The sequence below is a fragment of the Mobula birostris genome, chromosome 7, assembly GCF_030028105.1.
Source record: "Mobula birostris isolate sMobBir1 chromosome 7, sMobBir1.hap1, whole genome shotgun sequence".
In the NCBI taxonomy this organism is placed as follows: Eukaryota; Metazoa; Chordata; class Chondrichthyes; order Myliobatiformes; family Myliobatidae; genus Mobula; species Mobula birostris.
In genome coordinates this window covers 106,547,132-106,562,438 of record NC_092376.1, presented here as the reverse complement: position 1 = coordinate 106,562,438, position 15,307 = coordinate 106,547,132, and the positions used below count along the sequence as shown (strand labels likewise).

The 15,307-nt window shown below is 45.9% G+C and overlaps 1 protein-coding gene across 5 annotated transcripts in view; it reads left to right on the top strand.

Moving 5' to 3' along the window:
- Positions 1 to 15,307, top strand: part of LOC140200355 (regulator of G-protein signaling 14-like) — a 145,675-nt gene that overhangs the window by 31,123 nt on the left and 99,245 nt on the right. Inside the window, exon 1 of one of the 5 annotated variants that reach the window (XM_072263568.1) lies at positions 1,884 to 1,940. The exons of the other annotated variants lie outside the window; for them this stretch is intronic. Coding sequence (XP_072119669.1) covers positions 1,886 to 1,940 — 55 coding nt within the window. The 5' untranslated portion in view covers positions 1,884 to 1,885. Of the gene's footprint in view, positions 1 to 1,883; positions 1,941 to 15,307 lie in introns of those variants that run through there. 5 annotated transcript variants of the gene reach the window in all.

Here is a 15,307-nt window from a genome sequence, read left to right as displayed (position 1 = left end):
TCTTTCCCATAACTGGTAACACTTGGGCATGATACAGTTGGTAAATAAAGTCACCTATGATAATAGGGTCCGAGCTGGGTATAACCCCTGTCATATTTAAATAATTTAAGAAATGCTCTTCTGATTCCAACTTGAGTCCTATTGCATCTTAAGCTAAACTACAATTGAGAAGTTTTTCTTAGGGTTGCTAGTTAATGTTTGCTTATAATCAAATTCTTACCAGTATTTGTACTTGTTCAGCATTTTTAACATCAGAAAGACTTCCCAGGAATCAGGAATTTCAACAGAAAAGAATAGTATACCTGGCCTTGTAAAGAGATCATGGGACAGCTGTGAATAAACTGAAGTTTTAATGAACATCTTATTGGAGGAGAGCAGTAGATAGAGATGGAAAGGCTTAGGAGCAGCATTCAAAAGGCAAAGAGATAAACACTGAATGTATGATAGATGACATTGTTATGAAGGAAAATGGAGTGTCTTGGATGTCAGAAAACTCAGGGATAGATGGGACAAGGTTATAAAGATAAGGGTTGGAAGCAGGAGCCAGGGGTGTGGAAGACTGCTCAGGAGAGAGGGTGTATCTGTCTAAACTCAGCAGATAGGCTTCAAGTGTTCCAGTCAGGTCTGACTGGGTAGATTTGGATTTCTCTGTTAAGGAATTATGTTTTATATTGAAACCATAGATAATTATTTGTGAATGTACAAGCTATTTTTTAACAGGGCTGTTTAACAAGACAGTGACTATTATAGCTTGAAAAAACATTCTAAAAATAACTGTGTGATTTACTGTAATGTTTGAGGTAGCATCCAGAGAACACACAGAAAAAAAAATCCCAGAATAGAAACATGACAAGTGACAACGTAATCAGGTTTTCCCCTATTAGTTCAGGATAAGTGTTCCCTCAGACTGAAGTCCTTTCTCAATTCAAGTTTAATTGTCATTCAACCATACATGAATACCGCCAAACTGAGACAGTGTTACTTCGGGGTCAAAGTGCAAAACACAGTACCAACAGTCCCATACAGCACAAAGTATATATAGCACATACAAGACAGCAAGCACGTGTAAGATATCAGTAAAACACAGCTAGGCAAAAATAAAATAGTCCAGACCCTGAGTCATGAATGCCACAGAAACCTGCAGTTGACCACAATATAGCTTGTCTTCTGCCAAGCAAATACTGGGGGACAGCACCAACTACAACGCAGATGCCACACCACACCACCCCTGGTGGAGCACACCAGCTCTGATGCCTCTCTCCTGGTCGCTGTAAACAGACAACTTCATGGGTTAAGGCCTAGTCCTTACTGTGACCGAGGTCCACGCAGCTTCCCCACTGTCCACCCCTGAAGTCCACCAATAAATCAATGAATTGGACTTGCGGCATTCCACATTACCAGTCTCTGAAAGGCTGTTGTGATTGTAAGAAAAGTGACTAAGATGATCACTCGCTATTTGACTGCAGTCCTCCTTCGCGCACCAACTCCTCTGGAACCTCTCTGACATGAGCAGCAGCACGAGCTGTACGAAGTCTAGCTCTTTCATTTTCTCCAACAATAAGCAACTTGCTGATGGAATAGACCTGCAGTTCTTTAAGTTCTAAATGTATAGCAGGATCTTGCAATCATTAAAATACAGATTTAAAAAGGACAGCAGCGCCCTTTGTTGACCCTATGGAAGTAACTGCGATCGAATACACTGCCACCTTCCCTGAAACAGCGTATTGTAAAACCTTTTAATTCTTCAAATTATTTCATGACAATTTACGGAACAATTCAAGTATTGGACATGGGTTCTGTTTAAGATCTCAGTCAAAGACAGTGGTTTTCATTACATTGGAGTTTTATTTCAGAAGCTGTGGGCTAATATGAGTACTGTTTGAAGATGGACTTGGGGATCAAGATAAACAATTACCCAGTATCTGATCGGTGCACTCCAGGTAACATCCCAACATTGTGGTATCTGTTTACCTAATAATTCTGCATCATTATTTAGTGGCAATGGGGAGGTCTATTCTCATTACCATTAATATGCTTATTCATCAAACCTATAGTCTAATCGAGAAGGTACATTGTTGTTGCGGGAGTTGCAGGAAAAAGGAGGTGCATTGGGTCAAAGAAGCTGTTTTTAAAGTTAATGACAGAAGGAAGGGAAGGTTTGCAGTAGTACTAATGAGCTAATATGATAGATAGAACAATAGCATATGGAATTTAACCATGAAAATAGTCAGGTGATGAACAAAGGTGCTGGAGAAACACAGTGGGTGAGGCAGCAACTATAGAGGGAAATGGACAGTCGATGTGTCAAGCCAAGGCACTTTGACCCAAACTTCAATATTGAGAAGGCCTTTGACTCCGTCCCACATGGGCAGTTAGTAAAGAAGGTTTAGTTGCTTGAAATTCAGGACGAGGTAATAAACGGATTCAACGTTGGCCTCGCACGTGAAGTTTTGAGAGTGCCACTGGATGGTTGCGTTTCTGAGTGAAGAGTTGGCTTAGTGGAGTGCCGCAGGGGTCGGTGCTGGGTATGCTGTTGTTTCTCATCTATATCAATGATTAGGGCTGATTATGTGGTCAATGGGATCAATGAATTTGCAGATGACGCTAAGTTTGGGGCATACTGGACAGAGAGGAATGCTATCAACACTTGCAAAAGAATCTGAACTAGCAGGAAAAATAGGCTGAAAAATGGCAAATGGAATTCAATGCAGACAAATGTGATGTGTTGCATTTTGGAAGGACAAATCAGGGTTGGAACTAAAGAATGTGGTAGAACAGAGGGATCTGGAAATACAGATCCATAATTTCTTGAAAGTGGCATCACGGTCATAAAGAGAGCTTTTGGCAGATTGGCCTTCATAAATCAAAGTATTGAGTACAGTAATTGGACTGTTATGTTGAAGTTGTATAAGACATTAGTGAGGCCTAACTTGGAGTATTGTGTGAAGTTCCGATCATCTACTGTATCTACAGGAAAGATATCAATAAGATTGCAATAGTACAGAGAAAATTTACAACTATGTTGCCAGAACTTGAGCATATGAGTTCAGGGAAAGATCATAAGACATTGGAGAAGAAGGCCATTTGACCCTTTGAGTATGTTGCCAGTACGTCACAGTTGGTTTTATCCCTCTCAACCCCATTCTGCTGCCTTCTCCCATAACCATTGAACCCCTTACTAATCAAAAACCTATCCACCTTCATTTTAAATATACCTAATAATGTTGACTTAATAGACATCTGTGACAATGAATTCCACAGATTCACCACCCTCTAGCTAAAGAAAATCCTCCTTATCTCTGCTCTAAAAGGACATCCTTCTATTCTGAGGCTATGCCCTCTGGTCCTAGACTCCCTCACTATAGGAAACATCTTCTCCACATCCACTCTACTTAGGTCTTTCTATATTCAGTAGGTTTCAATGGGATGTCCTTTCATTGTCCTAAACACCAGCAAGTACAATCCCAGAGCCGTCAAACTCTCCTCATTTATTAACCCTTTTGTTTCTGGGATCATTATCATGAGCCTCCTTTGGACCCTCTTCAATGTCAGCAAATCTTTTCTTAGATACGGGGACCAAAACTACTCACAACACAGCCATGTTGTGTCCGACCAATGGCTCATAAAGCTTCAGCATTACATCCTTGTTTTTATCATCTAGTTCTCTTGAAATGAACGCTAACATTGTATTTACCTTCCTTACCATCAACTCAAACTGCAAATTATCTTTTAGTGAGTTCCTTCTACCAAAGTGCATGACTATACACTTCCCTACACTATTTCCACTTGCTTCTTCTTTTTTTGCCCATTCTCCTAATCTGTCTCAGCGTTTCTGCAGACTCCCTGCTTCCTCAACACTACCTTCCCTACCAACTATCTTTGTATCATTTGCAAACTTAGCCACAAAGTTATCAATTTTGCATCCAAAACATTGAAATATAATGTTAAAAAAGCGGTCCCAACACTAACCCCTGTGGGACACCACTAGTCATCAGTAGCCATCCAGAAAAGGCCTTGTTTATTCCTACTCTTTGTTTCCTGTCAGTCAGCCAATCTTCAAAGTTCAAAGTAGATTTATTATCAAAGTAGATATATTGTACTGTATGTCATCATATCAAACCCTGAGATTTACTTTCTTGTGGGCATACTCAATAAATCTAAGAATCAATAATAGGATTGATCGATGAAAGTCCGCACCACCGGGGTAGACAACCAATGGGCAAAAGACAACAAACTGCGCAAACACAAAAAGAAAGACAAAAAAGATGATAATAATAATCCTGAAAAAGTGCCTGAATTTTTTCCAGAAAGTAAAACATATCATTTACCCAAAGGGGAAATCACAAACCATTAAAATATCGTCCTATTACTTGTTTACAAAATATATATAAAATTGTAACATCATGCATTCGGCAAGCTAATCACCACTCATTTGATAACCACAATATACTTACAGAAGAGCAGAAAGGATGTTGTAAGGACAACTGATAATAGATTTCATAATTCTAAATCCAATCCGGTGGAAAAGCAGAAATCTTCATGTTGTAAAATTGACTACTAAAGTCAATTTGATTCCATCCCACAATCATGGTTAATAGAAGTTCTTAATATATACCGTAAACTACACCCAATACTTGTGAAATTCCTTCAACAACTGATGAACCACTGGTGTTTTATAATTACTCGATCTTTTAGCAATTAAAAAAGAACAACCACCATTATCAGAATAAACCAATGCATTTGCCAGGGTGACTCTCTAAGCCCACAATGGTTTTGTCTAGATTTAAACCTGCTCTCTAATTTACTAAATCAGACAAAAATAGTGTATCAAATCTGAAACAACTAAATGAATTTTACCTTGACACATCTTCTATACATGGAAACTTTGAAATTATACACTCCTTTATCATTAAAGCTAAAGCAATTAATTCAAATAGTAGAACTATTTTTGAAAGATATAGACATGAACTTTGGACTAGACAAATGCAGACATTAAACATAACGAAAGGTGCAATAGAGCTAGTAGAATACAAAACAGAGCAGCAGGATACAATACATCCAATGGAAGAATATGAAATGTAAGTATCTAGGATATCAACAAACAAAGTAAATAATTCATAGTGTGATAAAGGGAAAACTCTTGACAGAATGTACTTCAAGGCTTAAGAATATCTGCCAGTTGAGCTCAACAGCAAAATTATAACAAAGGCAATAAACAGTTTTGCTATACCCATATTCACCTATTCTTTAGGCATTATATCTTGGTCTGAAACTGATATGGAAGATTTACAAAGAAAAATAAGAACTAAAATGACAAATTTTAGGAAACACTTGCTTTAAATACAAACACATAAAAGACACCATACCTTACCATAAATACAAGTCTGATCCAGTTTTAGAGTCAGAGTCCAAAAAAGTTATATTATGACCAATCCATTATACCCATAAGGATATAGTATTACAGGATAAACAAGCAAGAACAATTTACTTACTATTGTTACGTACCCCGTAACTGGGTTGCCAAACCAGCAGAAATGGATCACTCAGTTGGAGTCTGGATTACTAGAACTAGAAAGTTTTATTAAAGAAACAAGCAACACAGTAATCGAAAGGATAATAAATGCAACAGTTCAGCAATGATAAACACACGTGCACAGAATTCAGATAACAGGATCAATCTATCGTTGTCTAGGAGTAAATGACCAATTTCAAAGTGACGCAAAGTTCAGTCCAATTTAGTTCGTGGTGTCGTGGTGTCGTGTGTGTTTGCCTTAGCGAACCTGTCCCTTTTTATCCCCCTGCTGGGGTATCGCCTGTCCATCACTTCAAACAGTTCAGGGTTCAAAGGGGCAGCCGATCTTGACAATACCCAGACTGATGTCTCCTTCATTAACATCTCCAAATACTGCTTCATTGTGTTCCTTATCTCTCCCTCTCCTGAAGAGAGGTGACAGACCAACTGCTGATATCCCTGGTGCCAGCCCAGGCCAGCTAACATCTTAATTTATGTGTATTCTCGTCACACTTCCCCCCTTTAAGGGTTTTTACCGGGGTAAAAATTACAAACATGAATACATTATTTGATTCACACAAATATACATCTTTATCAGCTATTTGGCTAATACAGAGAATTTGAAGTTGTCAACACCTGACAGACAGTCAGCCATCACATTTTCTGTTCCTTTTATATGTGTTATTAATAATCCCTTAGACCAGGCTCCAATTTAGCAAACTTTGTAGTGGCCAAAAACACTGATGAATTGCGATCAATGTAACCTCTCATTTGGTTTTGTCCCGGACCACAATAACAAGGGTCGTCCCATTCCGACTTAGTTTTCTCTCGCAAGGGCTTAGTAGGAGGGGGAGGGGTAGTGACCGCAGAGTTATTGCAAAACTTCCTACAGTACCCCACCATCTCCAAGAGCCTTCTCCGGGCCCTGTTGTCTGTCGGGGTTGGGAGGTCAGCGATAGCCTGCACTGTAGCTTGCATCGCTGCCAGCTGCCCCTGTGTCACCACAATTCCCAGGTAAGTGACCTTCATGTGGCCGAACTCATTTTTTTCAAGGTTCACTATCAAGCTGGCTTCAGACAGCCGTATTAAATTGCCAATACACACCTCTGTGTTCGTCAGCCCTTTAGTCACTGAATTACTCATTCTATATGGATGTTGCTTACTAGGCTGACCTATTGTTACAGACACCACCCAACATCCCAGTTCTTTGCATCGCCTCGGGACAATCAAACACACGGGTGCGAGTCGTTTAATCACTTCCCCTAAAGAGTCGCTTTGTTCGGGGATTAAGGGAGAGACCTTATCAGCAGACCTGGCCAAAACAATAGCCTTCTCCCATCTGGTCGATACCATACTCATCTTTTCAAAATGGTTTTTCTCTCTTATCGGGGGGACCCTAGCTTCATTGATTTCCGTGCTAACACCGACTAGGTTTGTTAGCATATCAAAAGTCTGTGACCGTCTCAGTTCGCGTCGGTCATAATCAATAACATCCTTCCCCCTGGGCAGCCGGTAAACCTCTTTCATGGTTCCACCAACTGTTCCTTCCAGTACCACAAAATGTCCACCGGGGGGTACCTCGTAGGCCAGGTTAAAAACCTCATCCCCATAACTCTTTTGCACCACCCCCCATTCCTCATCTGCGGGCACGGTACTTGATTTCCCTTTCTTCCTAAGCACTTCCTCCTCCGCACAATAGCCTACTAGTTCCCTTGTTAAGTCTGTGTCAGAGAGAGCTGTCTCTGCCAAAACCATCAGCCCCTCGTCTCGCTCCTGCGCAAATTCTTTCCTGGCTACTGCTATGTCTGTCCCAGCTCCCTCACTACCTCTTGTTTCACTACACTCCTTCTTTTCATTTTCTACCCCCGTCTCGTACAAGACTGGTAGAAACGTCTCAGCTAAGTTCACTACCGCGGTCCCGTGATGAACCTGTGAGTCCATGGGTGGGGCCTCACTTCTGGCAGGCTGACCTGTCAATCTCACGACTGGGAACACGATTCCCCCGGCGACGTCATTACCGAGCAAGGCTTCCACGCCTTTCATCGGTAATTCGGACCTCACCCCGATCGTGACTAGTCCAGAGACCAGGTTGCTTTGTAAGTGTATCTGGTGCAAAGAGACTGACTCTGTCCCTTCCCCAACACCTTTGACCTCTACCTCCCCAGTCTGGGTCTCTGAGCTAAACTCTAATACACTCTTCAGTATTAGTGACTGACACGCTCCCGTGTCTCTCCAGATCCGCACTGGAACTGGTTTTAACCCCTCCTTCACTGACACCAATCCGGCCAAGATAAACCTCTCGCGCCCTTCCTGAACTTTGGCAGACCTGTCCTTCCCTAGCGGTTTGCGTACCAGCTCGATACAGCCAGTCAAAATTGCCGTTTTTCCTTTTCCCGTCTCCTCCTTTGGGGCAAAGCACCTGGTCGCAAAGTGTCCGACTTTCCCACAATTATAACAGACGACCCCAGGAGTCTTCCTGGCAGACTGTTCCCGGTCTACCTTATCTTTCTCACTAGTCCCCGGCTTACTTTCTGACTTTTCCGGCGGACCCTTCTGGTAGCCTTTACTCGGGGCAAACTTCATTTTATGCCTCAACGCATACTCATCCGCTAACTTAGTAGTTGCGGCTAACGTGGCTGCCTCCTTCTCATCTATGTAGGGTCTCATACCCTCAGGGACACAACCTTTAAACTGCTCAATCAGGATCAGCTGTAGCAGTCCGTCATAATCCCCATCTACCTCCTTCGAGGCGCACCAATGCTCACAATATGTCTGCATCTCACGGGCGAACTCTAAATACGTGCGGTCCCACTGCTTCCTCGCATTCCGGAACCTCTGCCGGTACGCCTCCGGGACCAACTCATAAATCCTGAGGATGGCCTCTCTCACCACCTCATACCTCTGGTCATCTTCCGCGGACAAAGCTGAGTAAGCTTGTTGGGCTTTCCCTTTCAGTACACTCTGAAGTAAAACAGCCCACTTATCCCTCAGCCAGTCCTGACTTGTGGCAACTTTTTCGAAGTGGAGAAAGTACCGATCCACATCGGTATCGTCAAGTGGGGGAACCAGCCTAACCTCCTGGGTCGCCCTGAACCCTCCACCTTGGTTCGGCATGGACCCCTGCACTGCCGCCATCTTTAACTTCTCCAGCTCAAATTCCCTTTCCCTCTGCCTCTCTCTCTCTTCTCGCTCCACTGTCTCTCTCTCTCTTTCTCTTCCCGCTCCAACTGTCTCTCTCTCTCTCTCTTTCTCCTGCCTTTCTAACTCTCTCTCCTGCCGTTCTAACTCTTTCTCCTGCTGTCTCTCTTTCTCTTCCCGCTCCAACTGTCGTACCCGGAACTCGTGCTCGAGCCTCAGTTTTTTCAAGCTGCACCTGTACCGCGTCTCCAGCAGGTTTTTCAATAGACACCACCTCCAGCTCCCCTTGGGGAAACACACCCTTAGATACATAGTGCTCTACGATAGCTCTGTGAATCTCCTCTCTCCTCATTGTCGACTTCCCCTTAGCAAGATTCAACAGTTTGGCCACAGCTACCAGTTCCGATTTCCTGGCATTCTCTAATGCCTCCAAGGTCGGCGCCTTTAAAAATTCATCAGCCTCCATTTCTGCTGTTTGTCTTTTCTTTCTTTCAGGAATTTTGACCCAATCAATTTACTCCATCCCAAATTTAGCGTTCAAAATCGCGGACGAGAACCCCACTTATGTTACGTACCCCGTAACTGGGTTGCCAAACCAGCAGAAATGGACCACGCAGTTGGAGTCTGGATTACTAGAACTAAGAAAGTTTTATTAAAGAAACAAGCAACACAGTAATCGAAAGGATAATAAATGCAACAGTTCAGCAATGATAAACACACGTGCACAGAATTAAGATAACAGGATCAATCAAGCTCTATCGTTGTCTAGGGGTAAATGACCAATTTCAAAGTGACGCAAAGTTCAGTCCAATTTAGTTCAGTTCACAGTAATCGTTGCTGTGGCGATGGACAATGTGGGGGGAAGGAGAGAGAGAACAAGAACGAATAATCATTCAAAACGGCTTCCACTCGCAGACCTGCGATATTGCTCACAAGCAGCTTGAGGGCGAGTCCTTTGTGATGTCACCTGAGGTCACCGACTGTGACCCCTCCTCCAGATGCGATCGATCCTCTGCAGTGAACCTGGCACCCACGCAAGGGCGGACACACACCGGATTCCCGCTGATCGTACCTTTCCACCCTGTGCGTCTAAGGCTTGGTTCTGCAGCCAGCCTTCCAAACAACTCCCGCCGACTTGCGGGGGGGCACCGCTTCCAGGGTCTCGTTACCTTTACCTCGTGGTGTTGTGTGTGTTTGCCTTAGCGAACCTGTCCCTTTTTATCCCCCTGCTGGGGTATCGCCTGTCCATCACTTCAAACAGTTCAGGGTTCAAAGGGGGAGCCGATCTTGACAATACCCAGACTGATGTCTCCTTCATTAACATCTCCAAATACTGCTTCATTGTGTTCCTTATCTCTCCCTCTCCTGAAGAGAGGTGGCAGACCAACTGCTGATACCCCTGATGCCAGCCCAGGCCAGCTAACATCTTAATTTATGTGTATTCTCGTCACACTATATACAGCCAGGTCAAATGCACAGAACATACAGAAATCAATAACTGAAAACACTAGAAATATGCTAAATTAAAAGAGGAATTTGAAAGACTATGGAACATGAACAGGGTATGCATTGGCCCAATCGTAATATCTACAATTGATGTCATCCCAAAGTCACTACACAATAGCATTAAATAATTGGACGTACACAGCCATATTTGTGTAGTTCTCCAGAAAACCACCAAACACCTTTAGAATAGTTCCAAAGTTCCTAGCAATTGAGAAATAAGAGTGCTTGGCTTTACCTTTCGAAAAACCACCTCCCACTGCTTTGACCATTGCCATTTCTTCCCAATCTGTAGAAATGAGTTCAAGGTGTTGGAGCACTCTAGCCAGGTTTGGTGGGAACTTGTTATGGTGATTGACAAATCCTAAAAAGGACCACAGCTGTGCCTTGTCTTTTGACCTTGGGTCATACACCACAAACTGAATTTTCTCAGCAAACCTGTGTAATCCTTGTGCTTCAATGGTGTGACCACAGTGAATGACGTTTGGATTAATGAATTCACACTCATTGTTTTGTGCTCTGAGCCCAGAATCTTCTAACCATTTTAGCACTTTTGATATCTTGGAGATGTTCGTTGTACTCCTTACTGCTAACAATGATATCATCCAGTTAACATTGAGTGCCCGAGCAGCCTCACAGCACTTAGTCCATAGCCTTTTGCCAGAGTGCAGTTGCAGATGCTAGGCCAAAAATACGACTCTTTAGGGACAAAGCCCTTATGGTGAGAAACAGTTTGGACTATTTTTTCCATCTCCATATGTAGATAGGCCTCAGCTAAGTCCACTCTGCTGAAATGTTTCCCTCCAGAAAGGTTTGCAAGGATATCCTGTATCCTGGGAAGAGAGTATTGATCTACTTTCAGTACTCAGTTAATGGTGACCTTAAAATCAGTACAGATCCTGACAAACCCATTCTTTTTGGCAACTGGTGTTGCCCATGTGCTCCACTCAACCTTGGAAAGAATTCCTTCAGCCTCTACAGAATGTGATATAGCACCAAGGCTACTTTATTATGGAAAGTATGAGGAACCAGACAGGCTTTGTAAAACTTGGGTGTGGCACTGTCATTTAACACTATGTTCTGCCTGATATGTTTGAGCTTTCCAATGCCATCCTTGAACACTATTGTTGTGTACGGGGTCTTTCTTTTGTTACATTTAAAATGGCGATTTTGTTATGTTAATCTGGGGAATACGGCTTTGTTGTGTTTTAACGCTGCAGAGAGTTTGCGCTAACAGTTTGTTTTACTTTAAATGAGATAACCAGGTTCTATTAGCCAATGGGTGGTCATATATCGTTTTGTTTTCGGATGCCATGCTGTATGATATGACTGTGGACTGGGTTTTGGCGGGGAGTCGGAGGAGAGACGAGGAGGACGGCGGACGTGCGGAGAAGCTCCGGTCGATCACTCAGGGTGGTCCCGAGCCGTGAGTCGACGGAATTCGGGTGGTCGTCTGACGTCGAATTGAGCTCCAACGGTAGCGCGCGAAGAACTTGGACTTTGATAAGTGTTGGCGCCTTTTTTTTCCCATTACTTTCCTCTCTGTATCGAATGCATATTAATGTCATAGAATTAGTAATATCTATAAAGTGTATTTGTTAAAATTTACTGGGTGTGCTGGCTGATGATTGATGTTTGTGATTAATTCGGGCGGTGACTGGCCCTGAGGGGACTGTTGAAGCAGGTGCTGGGCGGGATTTCCCCTAGACATACACGAGCCAATATAACGGAACGTTACAAGTGGGGGCTACCGTCCTGGATTTGGACTTTTCGGGAAAGTTGTACTTGTTGCGGTAAGTGGTGTGAAGATGGAGTGAGATAAGATTGTAAACTGGTGTGAATTGGAGGAGGTACCAGTGAATCATGCGTGTGTGGTAAGCGGGGTCGATTATCGCATTTTGGCAGAGGTACTGGTGCAAGGGTTGAGTTTGATTAAAGGTATCGGGCAGGTAGAACTTGTAGCTAGAAGGGGTGGGAAAGAACTGGAGGCTAGCTGGATGTTGGTGCGGACAAGTGCCGACATCATGACTTTAGAATTACCAGCGACAGTCCACGTCCAGGGGAAGGCGGGGCCGTGGGGTCTCCACACTCTCCCCGAGGACGCAAGTGAGGAGGTGCCGGAGTGGGAAGGTTTGGCCAGGCCTCGCCCCCATGGGCTTGAGGAGACTGCCGAGTTAACGGCTGCCATTACCTCCCTGGCGAGAAGGGTTGAGGTGCACCGCCCGAAGCTGAGAATTTTCTCGGGAGCCAAGCCCACCCCGGAAGGGGAGGATGACTATGATACCTGGGTTGAAGATACATCCCAATTGTTAGAGGTGTGGCCAGTTTCGGATGAGGAAAAGAGACAGCGATTGGTGGAAAGCTTAAGGGGCGGGGCGGCCCGGGTGGTCTGTGATCTGAGAGCGGCACGCCCCTTGGCTTCCCTATCGGAGTGTTTAGACGTTTTGGAGGAAATGTTTGGACTGTCAGGGGATCCCTGGCGGCATTTAGCAGAGTTTCAACGGATGGGGCAGAGAAGAGGGGAAAAGCTCTCAGACTATGCGTTCAGGCTGGAAGTAAGGCTTACGGGGTTGCTGCAATGAGGGATGGTGAGGGAGGACGAAGTGGTGGAGTTAAGGATGAGCCAGATATGTAGCAGTTCCCGGGAGGATGACAGGGTGGCTTGGAGTGTATGGCAGTCATTTAAGCGGAGCTCCCCTCCATCATTCGGACAGCTGATCCGAGAGGTATGGGCCGAGGAGTGTGCTTTGGGCCGACCAGGGGGCTCAGACCCTCAGGGACGGTCTTCAGCAGTCAGGATGTGGTAGCCGGGGTGAGACCAGAGAAATCCAAGGGGTCCCTGGGGGCCCGTATCGGGAGTAGAGAGGCAGCGAGTAGTGGGTGCTATAACTGTGGGAGAGAGGGGCATTTCCGCTGGGAATGTGAGTGGCCGGGGACGTGCTACCGCTGTGGGGAAGCTGGCCACTTGCGGAAGGATTGTGAGAGACGAGATGCGCCGAGGGGGGAGGGCCCCCGGGCCACCAAGAAGGGAGAGGTGTCGGGAAACTTAGGAGAGGCTCAGTGAGGGAACGGATTGGAGTCTCGGGAGGAACACGTTCCCAGAAAACCGCGATGGAACCCCGGAAAGAACGAGCCCAAATTCCTGATGGACTGGTGGGACCCCGTTCCAGCGCGTCCCTACGGATAGAGGGAATCTTTGCGAAAGCCATCCTTGACACCGGGTCGCAGGTTACCTTACTGTACCGGTCGTTCTACAACAAATATCTGAAGCATTTGGCAGTAACTCCGTTTAATGCATTGGAGATTTGGGGCATAAGTGATGGTGATTACCCGTACGATGGGTACTTGTCAGTGAGATTGGAATTTTCAGAGGGAGATGTGGGAGTATCGGAAACCTTTGAGACGCTGGTGTTGGTTTGTCCGGACCCGGTGGAGACCGGTGGTGCTGCCCTGTTGGTGGGGACTAACTCCCCTCTGGTGCGACGGCTCTTGGGAGCCTGTAAAAAGAAGGGGGGGAGAACTTTCTGGAGACCCTCTTGGTCCACCCCGTGTTCCGAGCAGTGTACGAAGGAGTGGGTGACCCTCATGGGCTGGATCCTGAGTGCAAACGAGGGACGGTGTAGTGCACTAAGGCGAGGCCTAAGGTGATATGGCCAGGGGAGGCGGCACTAGTGATGGGGACCCCCAGATTCCCCGGATTACTGCCAGGCGAGACCCTGCTAGTAGATGCCCCCGACCACCTGGAAAGGGAGTCCCGGTTCCCGGCTGGGGCGCTAGTGAGACCTGAATTGCAGAGGCCCTCAGCTGTACAGGCACGGCGGATGGGGTTGATGGTAAGGAACATAACGGAGAGGGAGATCACCTTTAAGCGCGGGATGCCCCTCGCGCACTTGTTCCCGGTGATGGTGATGTCCAGCGCCCCCGTGAAGCCCACTGGAGGGAAACTATTGGGAAACGGGGGGCGGCTGACCGAGGAGGCATTTAATTTTGAAAACTCCCCTGTACCGCCGGCGTATAAGAGCAGGCTGGTGGAGAAGATGCTGAAGTTAGGGGGTGTCTTTTCTCAGGGCGAGTTTGATGTAGGGTTTTCCAAGAGCACTCGGCACACTATTCGGGTAACAAATGACACCCCGTTTGGGGAGAGGTCGCGGCGGTTGGCCCCAGCAGATGTGGAGGATGTGCGGCAGCACTTGCGGCAGTTGAAAGACACAGGGATTATTGTGGAGTCCCGAAGCCCCTATGCGTCCCCCATAGTGGTGGCAAGGAAGAAAAATGGGAAGGTACGCATGTGCGTGGACTATAGGACCCTGAACCGCCGCACTGTTCCCGACCAATATACGGTCCCGAGGGTGGAAGATGCCTTGGCCTGTCTGAGTGGTGCACAGTGGTTCAGTGTATTGGATGTGCGGAGCGGGTATTACCAGATTCCGATGAGCGGAACTGATAAGGAGAAGACAGCCTTTATCTGTCCCCTGGGGTTTTTCCAGTTCGAACGAATACCCCAAGGTATCTTGGGGGCCCCAGCCACCTTCCAGCGGCTCATGGAGCGGACAGTGGGGGACATGAACCTGCTGGAGGTATTGGTGTACCTGGACGACCTGATTGTGTTTGGATCTACGTTGGAGGAACATGAGGAGCGGCTGCTGAAGGTGCCGAGTCGGCTGAAGCAGGAAGGGTTAAAACTTTCCCTGGATAAATGCCAGTGCTGTAAGACGTCGGTCAGCTATGTCGGGCACATAATCTCGCGAAATGGAGTGGCCACCGATCTGGGTAAGATAGCCGCAGTCACCACCTGGCCGAGACCTCAGAAGGTGAGCGCCTTACGCTCGTTTTTGGGGTTTTGCGGATATTACCAGCGATTCGTGAAAGGATATGTGAAAATGAGTCATCCATTGAACCAGCTGCTGTGTGGCTATCCACCTGTGGGGAGGAGGAGGAAGGGAGACCGAGGGTTGGAGGTAGGAGGATACTTGAACCCAGCGGAGCCTTTTGGATTGAGGTGGGATGCTTAATGTGAGGAGGCGTTCCAATCTCTAAAAAGGGCGCTGACGCAGGCCCCAGTGTTGGCTTTTGCTGATCCCCGGAAGCCATATGTTCTACACACTGATGCCAGTCACGACGGTCTGGGGGCTGTTCTGACCAGGAACAGGGAAA